Source organism: Lissotriton helveticus, chromosome 4_2 (genome assembly GCF_964261635.1).
Source record: "Lissotriton helveticus chromosome 4_2, aLisHel1.1, whole genome shotgun sequence".
Lineage (NCBI taxonomy): Eukaryota > Metazoa > Chordata > Amphibia > Caudata > Salamandridae > Lissotriton > Lissotriton helveticus.
The window spans coordinates 65,138,294-65,152,208 of NC_136064.1; the positions used below are offsets into that span (position 1 = coordinate 65,138,294).

At 42.4% G+C, this 13,915-nt stretch overlaps 1 protein-coding gene across 3 annotated transcripts in view; it reads left to right on the plus strand.

The window, feature by feature from the left end:
- Nucleotides 1-13,915, plus strand: part of STARD8 (StAR related lipid transfer domain containing 8) — a 635,411-nt gene that overhangs the window by 537,337 nt on the left and 84,159 nt on the right. For all 3 annotated transcript variants that reach the window (XM_078640144.1, XM_078640145.1, XM_078640146.1), the window contains one exon: nucleotides 13,044-13,115. In XM_078640144.1, coding sequence (XP_078496270.1) covers nucleotides 13,044-13,115 — 72 coding nt within the window. The remainder of the gene's footprint in view (nucleotides 1-13,043; nucleotides 13,116-13,915) is intronic.

The window sequence follows — 13,915 nt, forward strand, 5'->3', positions numbered from 1 at the left end:
GTCTATAACCTATGGTTTTTTCAGTGAATTTTCAAGGTTTTGTAAATGCTAATTCCTAACTATATATGGTCTATAACCTATGGTTTTTTCAGTGAATATATATATATATATATATATATATATATATATATATATATATATATATAATATATATATATATGTATATGTGTGTATATATATATATATGTGTGTATATATATATATATGTGTATATGTGTGTGTATATATATATATATATATATATATATATATATATATATATATATATATATATATATATATATATATATATATATTTATATGTGTGTGTGTTTTCATTCTCCCTACACTGACAGAGACCAGCACTCCAGAGTTGTGTGTGAAAATCAGTTTATTCATCCATTAGCAGATGTTATCTGTTTATTCACCCATTAGCAGATGTTAACATCTCCCATCTGCTAATGGGTGAATAAACAGATTTTCCTGCACATCTCTGGAGTGCCGGTCGCTAAACGGTCCTCACCTAACAACCGAACATATTTACAGATATTCCGTTCATGAAGTACTTTGGGTCAAGGCTTATCATCCACTGGTCTACTGCACGAACAGTCACATTTTGTTCGGTCGAAGCCTACCGTACAATGCAGCCATCTGGTTTGCTAACAACATCTTGGGGACATTAAAAAAGATTCCCCGGGAACGCATTCCATCCATTGCTTACCATTGTCTTTGCGGTTTGTAACTCACATGTGCCTGCTTTCTATTTGCTGGCTTGGTTTTAGGTTGTCCAGCTTGGGTTTGACCCTTACGTGGCTCATAGCCCATTTACGGTATCCTTCCACCAGTGCTTGTTTTCTGTAAAGAGCCCTTTATATCTTGTTCTTCTCTCGCCACGTTTGCTATGTAGTCAAATAAATAGGTCAAATCCCAGGCTCTGTGTTCCGAGGGAGCTTAGTGTTTACATTTTCAAAGTGAGAGGGTTTTTGTGACACTCATGCTGGCTACTGTGGGCGTGCTGGGCGAAAAGCTGTACGATGTCATTTTTTTTTATCACACAACAAAATTTAAATGTCTGTAAATGAACTGTGCAGATATTTCAGAATATATCAGAATTAGGGAAGCACAAATGAAGCACATTGTTTGGTAATTCTGAAGTGTGGTGGAGGAACCATTATTTTATTATGATTAAAAAAATCAATACAATAGGCGATGACGGTTCCATACATTATCGTTTGTCTGCTGTATACTTTGATCGGTAAAACTGCATGTCTGTGCAAATGTAACGGCCATTTCCATTGAAGATGTGTTGTCTGTATTGGGAGTGCGCTACCACACCGTGCATACTCCACGCTACCCCACTCTAATTTACTCTGCATTGCTCCACACAACTGGAGTCTACGCTGCTCCACTTCACTCTGCACCAGACTACTCTGCGGCACTCCACACTGTGTCACTGTACACTACTCAGCACCACTCCACTTTCCCCACTTCACTCAATACTTCTCTAGTTTGCACCAATCTACTCTATGCCAGTGCACTCTACTCCACTCTACTCTACTGTGTACCACTGCACTGTTTGCCACTGCACTCATTACCACTCCAGTCTAGGCCATTCCACTCTACCCCAACCCGCCCCACTCTACTCTACGCCACTCCACTACACTGTACGCCACTCTATGCAACTCTACTCTTGTCACTGCACTCTACGACAATGCACTTTACTATGTACCACTCCACACCAGTGCACTCTACGCCACTACTCTTGTCACTGCACTCTACCCTGAACCACTCCACTCTAGCCTGCACCACTCCACGCCATGCTACTTCACGCTACTCTGAAATAATCTATTTTATGCCACTGCACTCTCACGCTACTCCACTCCATGGCCCTGCACTCTACACTGCTCCACTCTACATAACTGTGGAGAAGCGTGGCTCAGTGGTTAGAGGCGGCAGACCCGGAAGCTGAGATCGACCGTGGACCAGGGTTCGATTCCCCACCTCGGCGGGTCTCGGGCTCAAAATTCCATGGACTCGACAATTCTCGCTCCGTTGCCTACTCGATTCACGGGGTCACACTCTGCGACTCTGGGCAATAGCTTGCTTAATCTCCACTACGGCCCCTCGCGGCGGGATGCCTGGCTTTCACCTTGTGGACACCCTGCCAGGGGTTTCTCACAGGGGAATACCAGGACGGGTTCCCTAAGCAAGCGCTTAGATACCGTGTCGGTGATTTGCGCTATATAAATACATGTACATCTATATAAATACATGTACAACTTTGTACCATTTTAGTGCACACCACTGCATTCTACACTATTGAACTTTCTGCCAATGCACTCTACCCAACTTTACTCAAAACCAATGCTCTTTACGCCACTGCACTCTACACCCACTCTCCTGCACCACCACACTCAATGGCACTACACTCTACTCTACAACACTCTACGCCACTGCACTTTATGTCACTGCTTGCTACGCCACTGCTCGCTATGCCACTCTACACTACTACACTTTCTGCCAATGCACTCTACTCCACTTTACTCAAAACCAATGCACTCCATGCCACTGCACTCTGCACCCACTCTCCGGGACTTCTACACTCTACACCACTATTCTCTACAACACTCTACAGCACTGCAATTAACGCCACTGCATGCTACGCCACTCTACACCATTGCACTCTAAATCTCTGCAATCTACACCACTCAATTCCACTCATCACCACTGTATTCTGTGTCACGGCTCGCAGTCTGCACCACTCTACTCTACACCACTGCACTCTACACCACACCACTGCACCCTACGACACTCTACTCTGCAAGACTGCACTTTCCACCACTGAGCTCTCCTCCATCCCACTGCACTCTATGCCACTACACTCTACTCTATGCCAATGCATTCTAGGCCACTACACTCTACCTCAGTCTACTCTGCGTCACTCCACTCTAATCCACTGCACTGTCACTCTAATCTACTCTGCACCGCTGCACTGTTTGCCACTCTACTGTACACCACTTTTTCCCTGCACCACTCCACTTTGCCACTTCACACTACTCTGAAACAACCTACTCCATGCCAGTGCAATCTATGCCAATCTACTCCACCCTGTGATACTTCACACCACTGCACTCTACGCTCCAGTACTCTACACTGCAGCACTCCTCTCTGCGCCACTCTACTCCCTCAACGACACTCCACTGCACTACTCCACTCTATTCCACGACTCTCTGCTTTACGACCCTCCATGTTACCTCTTTACATCGCTACCTTTTAGCCATGCTGAACAGCAGTCACACTGGTGTACAACAATGCTAAAACATATTGGCAAAGCCAATAGCTCTTGCATAGGCGCGACCTTTTGGCTTTGCCAATGCTTGTGTATTTTGTTTCTGCTGCCCTCCGCGAGGCGCGGTTGGTTTAGCCCGCTTCAGCCACGGGCTCTCACACTGTGAGTGAGTTTTCTTCTGAGCACATGCACATCCACCTTGCAAGCAGTGCTCTTCAGTGTCGGCTGCTAGGCCATTATTTTGCTTTGTTAATGCGGTTTCATTTCCATTCTTTATCCTTTTTCTCTTTCCGTCATCCCTGAATTACAGTAATTCAAACCAACAATATCTTTTCTTTCCGCCAGTAACAATCATATTTTCTTGTGACTTGCATTAAAGCTAAACTGGGTTTTCAATCTGTTTAAATTACACCTGCCTGCTAGGAAACTGTTCTATTAAAATTTTGTTTGCTCAGCGTCGTGTTTTCTATTTTTTTCTACTTTTGTATTTTATGTTCTTAATTGTCTCAGATTAGTTACTAGGGCATTGGATAGAACTGATAGCAGTGGAACAGTGCGCTGTGTTTTTTTTAACAGAGCACAGTAGTCGGTGGCTGTGATTTCATCAAGTCATGATGGCTCCGGTGCAACACCACGATTCTGGTAGCGCTGCGAAGCCTTCGGGTAGCCATGCACTCTAGAAGTCTGCCTAGAATAGAATAGAATAGAATAGAATGAATAGAGAGGCAGACGGCTCCCTGTTTGTTCCAGAGCAGAATACCCAAAGCCGCTGTTATTGCATCACTTTCGGTTGTTCCTTCCAGCTCTCGTGGGACGTTTCACGCCACAAATACTGTGAGGTATTGAATTTACCAAAATAGTGCAAGGATTGCAAGCATTTGTAATGCAGCAAGTATGCTTTGAACTAATTCCGCAACCTTTAATCTGATGGTCGAAAAGACATTGAATGCTTTCTGGAGCACACCGTCCCCTCTTCCAACTGAAGGCTTTTCGGCGAAATCTGTCTAGTCTCAGCTTCTGCCACAAAGTGACCATTGTACCACCAAGGCCCCCCCGGTTTACTTAATAATCCACATTTTAAAGCGCACAATCACCCGTAAGGGTCTCTAGGCGCTGGGGGCCGTCGGGAAGATTAAGCAAGCTATTGCCCAGAGTCACATGGTACCGGGCTAATCTGCCGCTGGTGCTGGGGATCGAACCATGATCCCCAGATTCCGGAGTCAGTCGCCCTAGCCACGGCGCTTCACCTCTGTGCAAGCCATCGCGACCATTGTAGAAGATTGTGGCACGGCCACATGATGCTCCTCCTCTTTGATGGCCCCGTTACAAAGACCCAGCGGCTGGGATGGGAAAATGTCCTCTCTGTATTGTGGGATCTCCAGTTCTGGTTGCATGCACTGCTCCCACTACAAATAAACTAAAACTGCAAAAAGAGCCATACGTGCCATGCTGTGTTATTCGGATTTATAGAGTGCACTATCACCGTGGAGGGTATCCTGACACTGAGCAGGTGTGAGCCTAGACAATCCTAGGGCCTAATGGCACTACTCTAAAAGCCGGGTCGTCAGATAGCTGCAGAATTCAAGAAGTGAGGAGGAGGCTCTTATGTGTGACGGCAAGTTGCTCTATGATTTAGGAGCGATGTAGGAGACGGCTCGACTGCCGAATCTGGTTTTCCATATTGGTGGGATTTGTGCGAGTAGCAGTCTGGATGACCAGAGGTGTCTGGAAGGTTTGTGAAAGGCTCAGGGAGGATCCTTGCGGAACGCCGCAGATGAGGTTGCCGGCATTCAAGGTGTACGGTGCCAGGATGACTGACTGTCAAGAAGGAATCGATCCATCAAAGGGCGTATCCATGGATTCCAATGTCATGTAGTCGTTGGATGATGTTGGGGTGGGAGAACATATCAAATGCTGCAACGAGGTCCAGTAGGATGATGACCGATGTGTCTCCTCTAACCAGAGTTGTGCGGATGTTATCCGTGGCGGCGATGAGGATTACGTTTCCGTTCTGGTTTCAGACCCAACCACAGCATAGAGGCGAACTAGTTCTACTAAAACCTTGACCGAGAATGATCTGTGCTCGTTCCTTATTGACAGAACCTCAGCATTACCATAAGAGTTGTCCATTCTGTTCTCAATGTTCAGGCAACAGGGATCAGGGTGAAGCGGAGAAACCAAAACAGCAGAGTGATCCCTGAATATCATTTTATGACCCGATCAAAGTTCTTGAGGATGATACCTTTAGAAATCACAAATGACAAACTGAGAGAATTCATATGTTTTGCTGTACACTAGGAATGTGCTCCCTTTGGCAATCGCAACTGGATGTGATGCAATGGCAAACTGGAAGCCACCTTGTGTTTTCCCATCTGGTTTTCCCCTGTAATCTGCCAGGTTTTGCAATTTCAGTTGTTCAGAAATTGTCATGTCATTGGTGAGGTTATAGGCTGACGAGGAGGAAATAACAACTGGACACTGGTGATAATATTGCAGATGTTTCGTTTAACAAGAGCCATATGTTTAATAGGACAGTAAACCTCGTCTGTAGGGCTCCTGTGCTTTTAATGGGGCATTACAGGCAGTACAGGCTGGACTCATATCCTGCATTTTCAGACTGGAGCAGGTATTTCGTAGACTATAGTTGCTTTGACTGTTACGGTCAGGCAGCTGATTTTACTTTCCCTCATTTGTTGTCTCTTTTTTAGTATATTTGCATTTACTGTTACTGTGCTTTTTCATACAGATAATTTTACTTTTCTTGTGATAGATTCTTGTTTAAAAATAAAGACATTTAATTGCCCTTTTTTAAAGTATTTTTTTTTAAACTTTCGTTTGCTTTCTATTTTTTTTTACATTTGCTATTTAGTTTCATGTAATTGCTTTGTTGTTCCTTAAAATAGCTGAGCTGTTTGGTTTAGTTGATGTATCTTAATAATACATTTGTTTTTACTAAGAATAGGACTGTATTTTGTTATATAGTTGCTTTATTTTTTAATATGATGCCGTGTTTTTCCAAAGTTGAAAAGTCTATCTTTATTACTGCTGTGTCCAGTCTAATTGCTGCGGTGTCCTGTAATGGTCTTTACATTTCCTATTGATCTTCCACCTGATTTTTGTGTCCTTTCAAAACTACCTTTAGGCATTCGTATAGTAGCTTTACCGTCATATGATTGCCTTTTCTCATTATTGGTAGTTTGTTTTTTACTTATAGTTGTTGAAAATATTTTGTATTTTCCTTATTGAGTTGTGTTCACTTACTATAGGATTTCCTTTTTTTTAAGCCAAGTAATTCAAGCGCTCACTGCTGACTTCTGGTGTGACTTGCAGATGACAAATTTAGATCACAGCAAGGCTAACTCAGCCTGTCATTATTCCAAGGTTGTTGACTTGAGCATCATTAAAGTGGGTAACAGAAATATATGCTATTTACAAAGCTAAAATGTCAAAACTGTGGTAGGACATGCTATAAAAAAGACATTTTGGTCTTTATCTTTTCTGACAGTTACTTTTTCTTTTTTCTTATGATAGTTTTGCTATCCCCACTTAGTGTATTACTTGTTTATCTACTGGGCTCTTTAGTTCTTCCTTCTGTTCTCGGCTCTGCTCCTTTCAATGATTTACATCCTTATTGTTGGTATGCTGCTGTCGTGTCCTCCCACACAACCCCATATTGATCAGGAGCCGAAAGGGTCCCATTTTACACACTTAATGCCGAATACCTCAACGACCACCATTTCCTCATCACTTAGTCCGGTTTCAGAACCAATCACAGCACAAAAACGTCCCTCATCTCCACCGCGGATGACATCCACATGACTCTGGACAGAGGAGACACTACTGCCCTCATCCTCCTGGACCTCTCCGCAGTGTTTGATACATTCTCCCACCCATCCTCATCCAACACCTACATGACATTGTATTCGAAGGACACCCCCCGAAATGGATCTGCTCCGTCCTGACTGGAAGCACCAAGTCCGCCAGCCTGGCACCGTACACCTTGGACACCCCGACCTCCTCTGAGGAGTTCCGCAAAGATCCTTCCTGAGCCCGACCCTCTTCAATGCATGCATGGTCCTCCTAGTCAGCATCATCCGCTCTCAAACCATCAATGCCGTCTCCTAAGCTGACCATATGCAACTCGTTCTCTCCATCATGGGCAAGACACCCAGAACCCGGATCAAGACTAATGCTGCATGACTGAAATCGCTCACTGGGTAAAGACCAACATCCTAAAGCTGAACAACAACAAGACCGAAATCATAATCTTTGGGAAGAGCACATCACCGTGGGACTGTACCTGGTGGTCAACCGAGATAGGACTGACCCCCAATCACACCACTCTCACATAGAACCTCGGGATGATCTTTGACAGTAAAATCGACAAACTCACCCAAGTAAATGCCGCTACTGCCTCATGCTTCCATACCCTAAAGAAGTTGAGGAAGATTTTTAAATGGCTCCCAATCAGCACCTGATGAAACTGTCATCACGCCCTGGTCACAAGCAATCTGGAGTACAGGAACACCCTCTATGCCGGGATCAACAAAAACTCACCAGAAGGCTGCAGACCATTCAGAACACACTAGCCTGAAACGCTCTCAACCTCTAATGCCACAAATACATCTCACCACGCCGGAAGGAGCTCCTCTGGCTCCCCTTTCACAAATAAGCACAATTCAAACTCCTCACCCACACTTTCAAGGCACTACAGAACACTGGCCCAGCATGACTGAAATCGCCCACTGGATAAAGGCCAACTGTCTAAAACTGAACACCAAGAAGACCGAAATAGTAATCTTCGGGAATAGCACATCACTGTGGGACTCCACCTACACACACATTCAAGGTAATACACAACTCAGGCCCAACCTACCTCAACAGTTGCATCTCAAGTCCAACAAGCACCCAGGACCCCTCTACTCCGCAGAACTTCTGCTCGCCAACATCCCACGCATACATTGAACAAGAGCAGGAGGACGAGCGTTCTCTTTAATCACTCCTAACATACGGAACGACCTCCCTCTCCACACCAGAGCCTCCTCCTCTCTTCTTGAATTCCACTATAATCTGAAGACCTGGCTTTTCAATTAACCAACCTACCATAGGCAGGGCTCCACACACACACCTACTCAGTGCCAGGACACCCTTGTGGGTGATAGTGCGCTTTACAAATAAACATAACCTAATATAACAGATGCGGGCTGTTTTACCGGGTGAAGAGTGCCCTTGAAGATCTAGCGTGGTGATACCGATTTTATTAAAAACTCACAATTTCGCTCAAATTAGTAGTACAATATATCTCTAAATGATGTCCATACTGCTCGTCCCGTCCTATTGCTATCCATCTTGTTTTCTGTATCTTGGCTGCCTTTGGAGGCGTTGCCGCATTTTCCTAAAACTGCGCTTGTTGCTCGAATCTGTCTGTATTTCTATTGTCATTGTGTCCTTTCCTACAATACAGTGGGTGCTCCTCTCTAAGTATCGATTAGGCCTCCACTTTCATTGGTGTGTCCTGATATGTACTGAATTTGTCCATTCGCGTTACTTTTCTTTCCGGTGATAGTACCTTTTCAACTCCTATAGTTGTTGGCTAACAAATTATAGTTGTGTTTTTTAGGGAATGGTATTTTCTGTTTTTATATAGTTGCATTGTCTTTTCATACAGCTGCTGCATCTTACTTATATATGCTTTGTTCTTTCCTCCAGTTTCTCCGTTTTCCTCATGATAAAGTATCTTTATGTACAGTTGGCGGTTTCTTACATTTGATATAATTTGTTTATATTTCTGTCTTTGCATATAATTGATTTGTGTATTCAGATAGTTGATTTTCAGTGTTTATCTTGATTTTGTCCTTTTTATTGATTTCTCTTCTCATCATCGTGTATTCTTTTTATTTTATAAATATATGTTCCCTTTTCATGATTGTCTTATATTTTATTACAGTTTTGTATTTATCTTTGTGTATAGTTTCATTTTATTTCATTTATAGTTAATTATCGACTTTTCCTGTAGTTGGTTGCTTCCTTAGCATTTAAAAAAAAATATGTGATTTGTATTTTCCCTATGGGTGCAATGCGTTTACAGATTGGTGCTTTTTGTTGTAGTTCATGTATTTTTATAAAGTTATTTTAAATTTCTTTTTAGTTTCTCATCCTTCTATATAGCTGTTTTCTTTTCATGGGGTTTTCTTGTATTTCTTTTATTTGACCAGACCTTTCTTATATTTACATTTTCTATTTATTGTAGTTTGTTTTTCTTGGTGATACGTTGTTTTTGTTTGAGCATTATTGCTTTCGGATGGGAGCATCCACAATTTTTATTTCCTTAACACATGCTTCCATAATAAAGGCTAGGGTACACAATGCAGGGAAATAGCTATTAAAAGTAGTCCATGCCCGGATCCATGATTACTATAACATTACTTGCAACTGTCCCCAGACCTCCGATTGGTTGATTTAAATAGACATTTTGTATTGCTCTTCTCGGAATTAAGGCTAATGGTTGGGCTTACTTTTTTCTGCTAGCTCCTCTCTCGCTCTGGGCAATCATAAAACTATCATTATCATATATCTAGTACTCAAGAGTTACCTAAATATATAGTTATGTTGTCTATATTTTATTTGCGTATGTGTATTTTGGTTTAAGTGTTTTTGATTTGTTTTATTGATTTTTTCTTTTTTGTGCAGTCGTTCTAGCTATACTAGCAGTCTCTATCTTTTTTTTAACAGTTTTTTTATTAAGGCTGTTTTAAATCATTCCAGTATAGCTAAAAACATCCTTTCAAAAACAAAGCATTTAACAATTGAAATGAGCCCCGAATCATAGGTTAGGGAAAAGTTGATCGTCCTAAGATGTCGCCATGTCAGCAGGAGGGGATCATTGCTTCTGGTTTTCATATTCCATCTCTTGAGATTCACACAGACCCCTCACCCAGGTTCTTTAGGATGCAATAAAGTCCAGCAGATCAGGGATATCCCCAGATAGCCTTTCTTAGAGTGACCCAAACAGAGTGGAAGTCTCTTGATAAGGTTGGTTCTCCATTCTGTTTGTGATTCTACTTCCTTCTTCCTCTCTGATGGTGGCATCCATGCGAGGGGCTCCCTTAGGTAGCTTTTGAGAGGTTTAACCCCCAATATTCCAGCCCTTGGCTCCAGGCATGATTTGGCAACACTGGCATCCTGATTTCTTTGCCCCGCCTCCTTACAGCACACTCCCCGCCGCCGCCTCTTATTTAAGCATTGGGTACCAAGCACAATACAGCATCTCACCTTTACAAACTTGAATCTTTCTTGTCGCCTTCCTGACACATGACACACGGGACACAGCCGTCTACACCACCTTCACCGACTTAGAGTTATGCGTGATTGCTGTCGGAGGAAACGATGGCCATAGAAGAGAAAACAGTGGTTCACCAAGGAATAATTGTGAACTAGCATAGTATCACTCATAGTAACTCAGTTATTATGACAATTTATGTCAAAATAATCACCTTGCCACGAGATACTTTCTTTACTTAGCAAACCATGAATTGCATAAGAAGAATAGGTTTATTTAAAAAGGAAACAATGCCAGCATTTGAATGTCATCTCAAAGAAATGTTCCCAATACAATTCTAAGAATACGGGATTGTTGATTTAAATATCCATTAAGGATTTGTTTTTTTGTGCTCTCATGATGGCGTGCTAGGTTCTTGGGTAGAGGGGTGTGAAGGTACTTCGTGCCGTTTGGTGTTGTAAATTGTAGAGGGAAGCAAGGGCGGTGCCAAGAATTAAAAGGGTGGCATGGCTCAAGACTAAATGTATTGTATTACAACATCATTCATAAGTGAGACCTATTGTTGAGATGTCATTCACGAGATAAGAGATACTGTAACATCATTTGCTATAGGGGACTCATTGTCACATCATTCATTTGATGAGGATTATTTGTGACATTGTTCACTATATGAGACCTGTTGTGACTTCAAAAGTTTTCCAGGATGTGCCCATCTGAAAAACCTGGTGAACACCCGCAACTTGCACGATTTGGGGTATTCACCAATGCTTTCGAAGTAACTTTCCAAAAATAATTTAGTGGTTGCAAAATCTCGATAGGCTTTTCGGACCACAGTTGTAGTACATATGATCCTAGGCCCTTTCACGGTGTTGCAGACAAAAAGTTGAATCATTTGCGACCATAAGGGGAACCCCCCATTGTGGTTGCTAATATAATTCCTCAAATTGCCTAGAGTCCGGTGGATGCGATTAAGCTATCTAGCCTGGGTGAAGTTACCTTAGGACTGCTATATAGTATTGCTTTCTTCTAGGACCTGCCCTGTCTTTCCAACATTGAACAGTAAGATGCAGTCTAATATCGCTATCACTCCTTTCCTCAACTCTTTCTCTCTCTTCTTACTGCTCTCTGCTCTCTGTCTACCCTATCACAACGTTACCCATCCATTCTTCCTGATTATTCGAGTTCCTACTTGGAGTGGGCGAGTTTTCTCACCTGTTACCCGGTGCTTAACTTGTAAATAAATAAATAAATAAATAAGTGCCAGAGCCCTGTTCATGAGGCCACTGCAGCTTGCACCACTTATTGCCTCTGCCAGCGCCGCCAATGACAGAACCAAATTGGGTGGCGGGTATTAGTCCTTTTTAATGTATATTGAATTAGTAAACATCTGTTGTTGTGCTCATCTCTAAATCAGGCAAACAACACCACCTTGTGGCAGACCCTTATAAGTACCGGTGTTGGCAATTAAGTGTCGGTGCCTAGCCCCGGCAACCCCCGGCTCAAAGTAAGCACTGCTGTTACCTCATTGCATCGTTATCGTCCTTTTTTTATTTTTTATTAATTTTATTATCTATGCATCGTTATCTTCCTTGAGGTATCTGATTGCTTTGCTTTCCATTTAGATGCCTCCAACCTACACTTCCTACATTTAAGCCCATCTTTAAACTCCTTTTGGCAGGTCCTTTTGTCAGTGTAGCTCTTTTAAGCATTACGTTGATGCTGGCGGTGACACTTAGGCTTGTGTCGGTTGGCGGATTTCTGCCAAGTGATGCCTCGTGGAACCTCTGCAAACATATATGCATGAATCCTTCTGTTTCCTGTCCGGATGGACGGAGCTATTCTGAGAAATTCATCTTCACCGGCCCTGACATGTTTAGTTGTTCTAATGAAGGGTTGTGGTCCCAGATTCCAGTAACTGTTTATGAAATAAGCTACCTGTAACAGTAGTGTGTTGCATGTTTATTCCTAACCTCACTTGCTTCGAAATTGCCTGGAAAAAACACAGCTACTGGAAGTAGAGTGTATAGTGTAGGACACAACAAACTTTAGTGAGCCTAACAAGTCACATTTTCCAAGCCAGACCACACAATGGTGGTGATAAGCACAGCATGGTGTCTTTATGATACTTTCCTTCCTAGTGCAGACCTTTGAAAATGGCATTGGCTGCTCCACACCCCACTCAATTCAATAGGTGAATGGGTCAGAGTGAAGGCATAAACATTCTCTGTGCAAATGTGTGATCTTGTCAATCCACAACTCATAGCTATATTGAAATATACAAATGATTGCATACCAACATGCATAAGTTGTGTAGTCCTTTACTGGTGTGCTGAGTCAAATGATATAGGAAACAAAATGGAGTCCAACCAATATTGAACCACGCTCGCTCTCCTATATGTAATATGTAAATGCTGATGTTTTTAAAGACATTTAACAATTTAACAATTGTGACAATATTGCTGTGATTTTAAAATGGCTTCCTCTCTTTGATTTCAGAACGGGAGGCGAAGAAAGCGTGCTCCTGGCTGCGTGCGGCCGGGTTCCCACAGTATGCTCAGCTCTACGAGGGTGCGTATTTCATCTTTCTGTTGGGTTTTGGTCGTGTAAGCTTCTACACAAATGTTTCCTAGAATTGAATGCTTTCTTTCAGCCACAAGTCAACAAAGATCTTACAAGGCCTGCCATTGGGTGAGATGCTGCCCCAGAAGCAAGGGCACAAACAAACACAAATACAATATGTTAATACACATGAGACAGTGACTTATGGAAATATATGAAATCCAACAGATGCATGCAGATAAAGCTAGCCAAATTTCAAATATCTTTTAGTCTACCTTTAGTCGTTTTGAGAATTTAGGTGATTCTCTTATACGCGATCAAATAGTACGATGCACAAATAATAGGAAAGTGCGTGAGAAATTGCTCATCAAAGATTCTACGTTGGAGGAGGCAATACAGATACCAAAGGTCTTAAACACACTGATTTGTGGATAAAAGAGATGGACAAATGTAGTAATTCAATATTGTCAAAAGATTCTGTTTCAAAGGATACAAGTGTTAAGGGGTCTGATGTCCATGCATGCATTGATGAGACTAAGGCCATGCGACCTGCTAAAAAATCTCAAGTCAAGCAATCACAATTTAGACCTTTTAACAAAACGAATGAAGCTCCTCATAGCACTAAATGCTATTCTGGAATGAATACATCACGTGTTGTAAAATGTTATCGTTGTCGGGCGCCAGGTCATATTGCTTCCAGCAGTATGAGTATGGGTAGGAATGCTATTTGTAGGGCATGTGGCAAGAGAGGTCACCTTGCAAAAGCATGCAGTGCCAAGACGCAATATGTACAAGAAGTAATAATAATA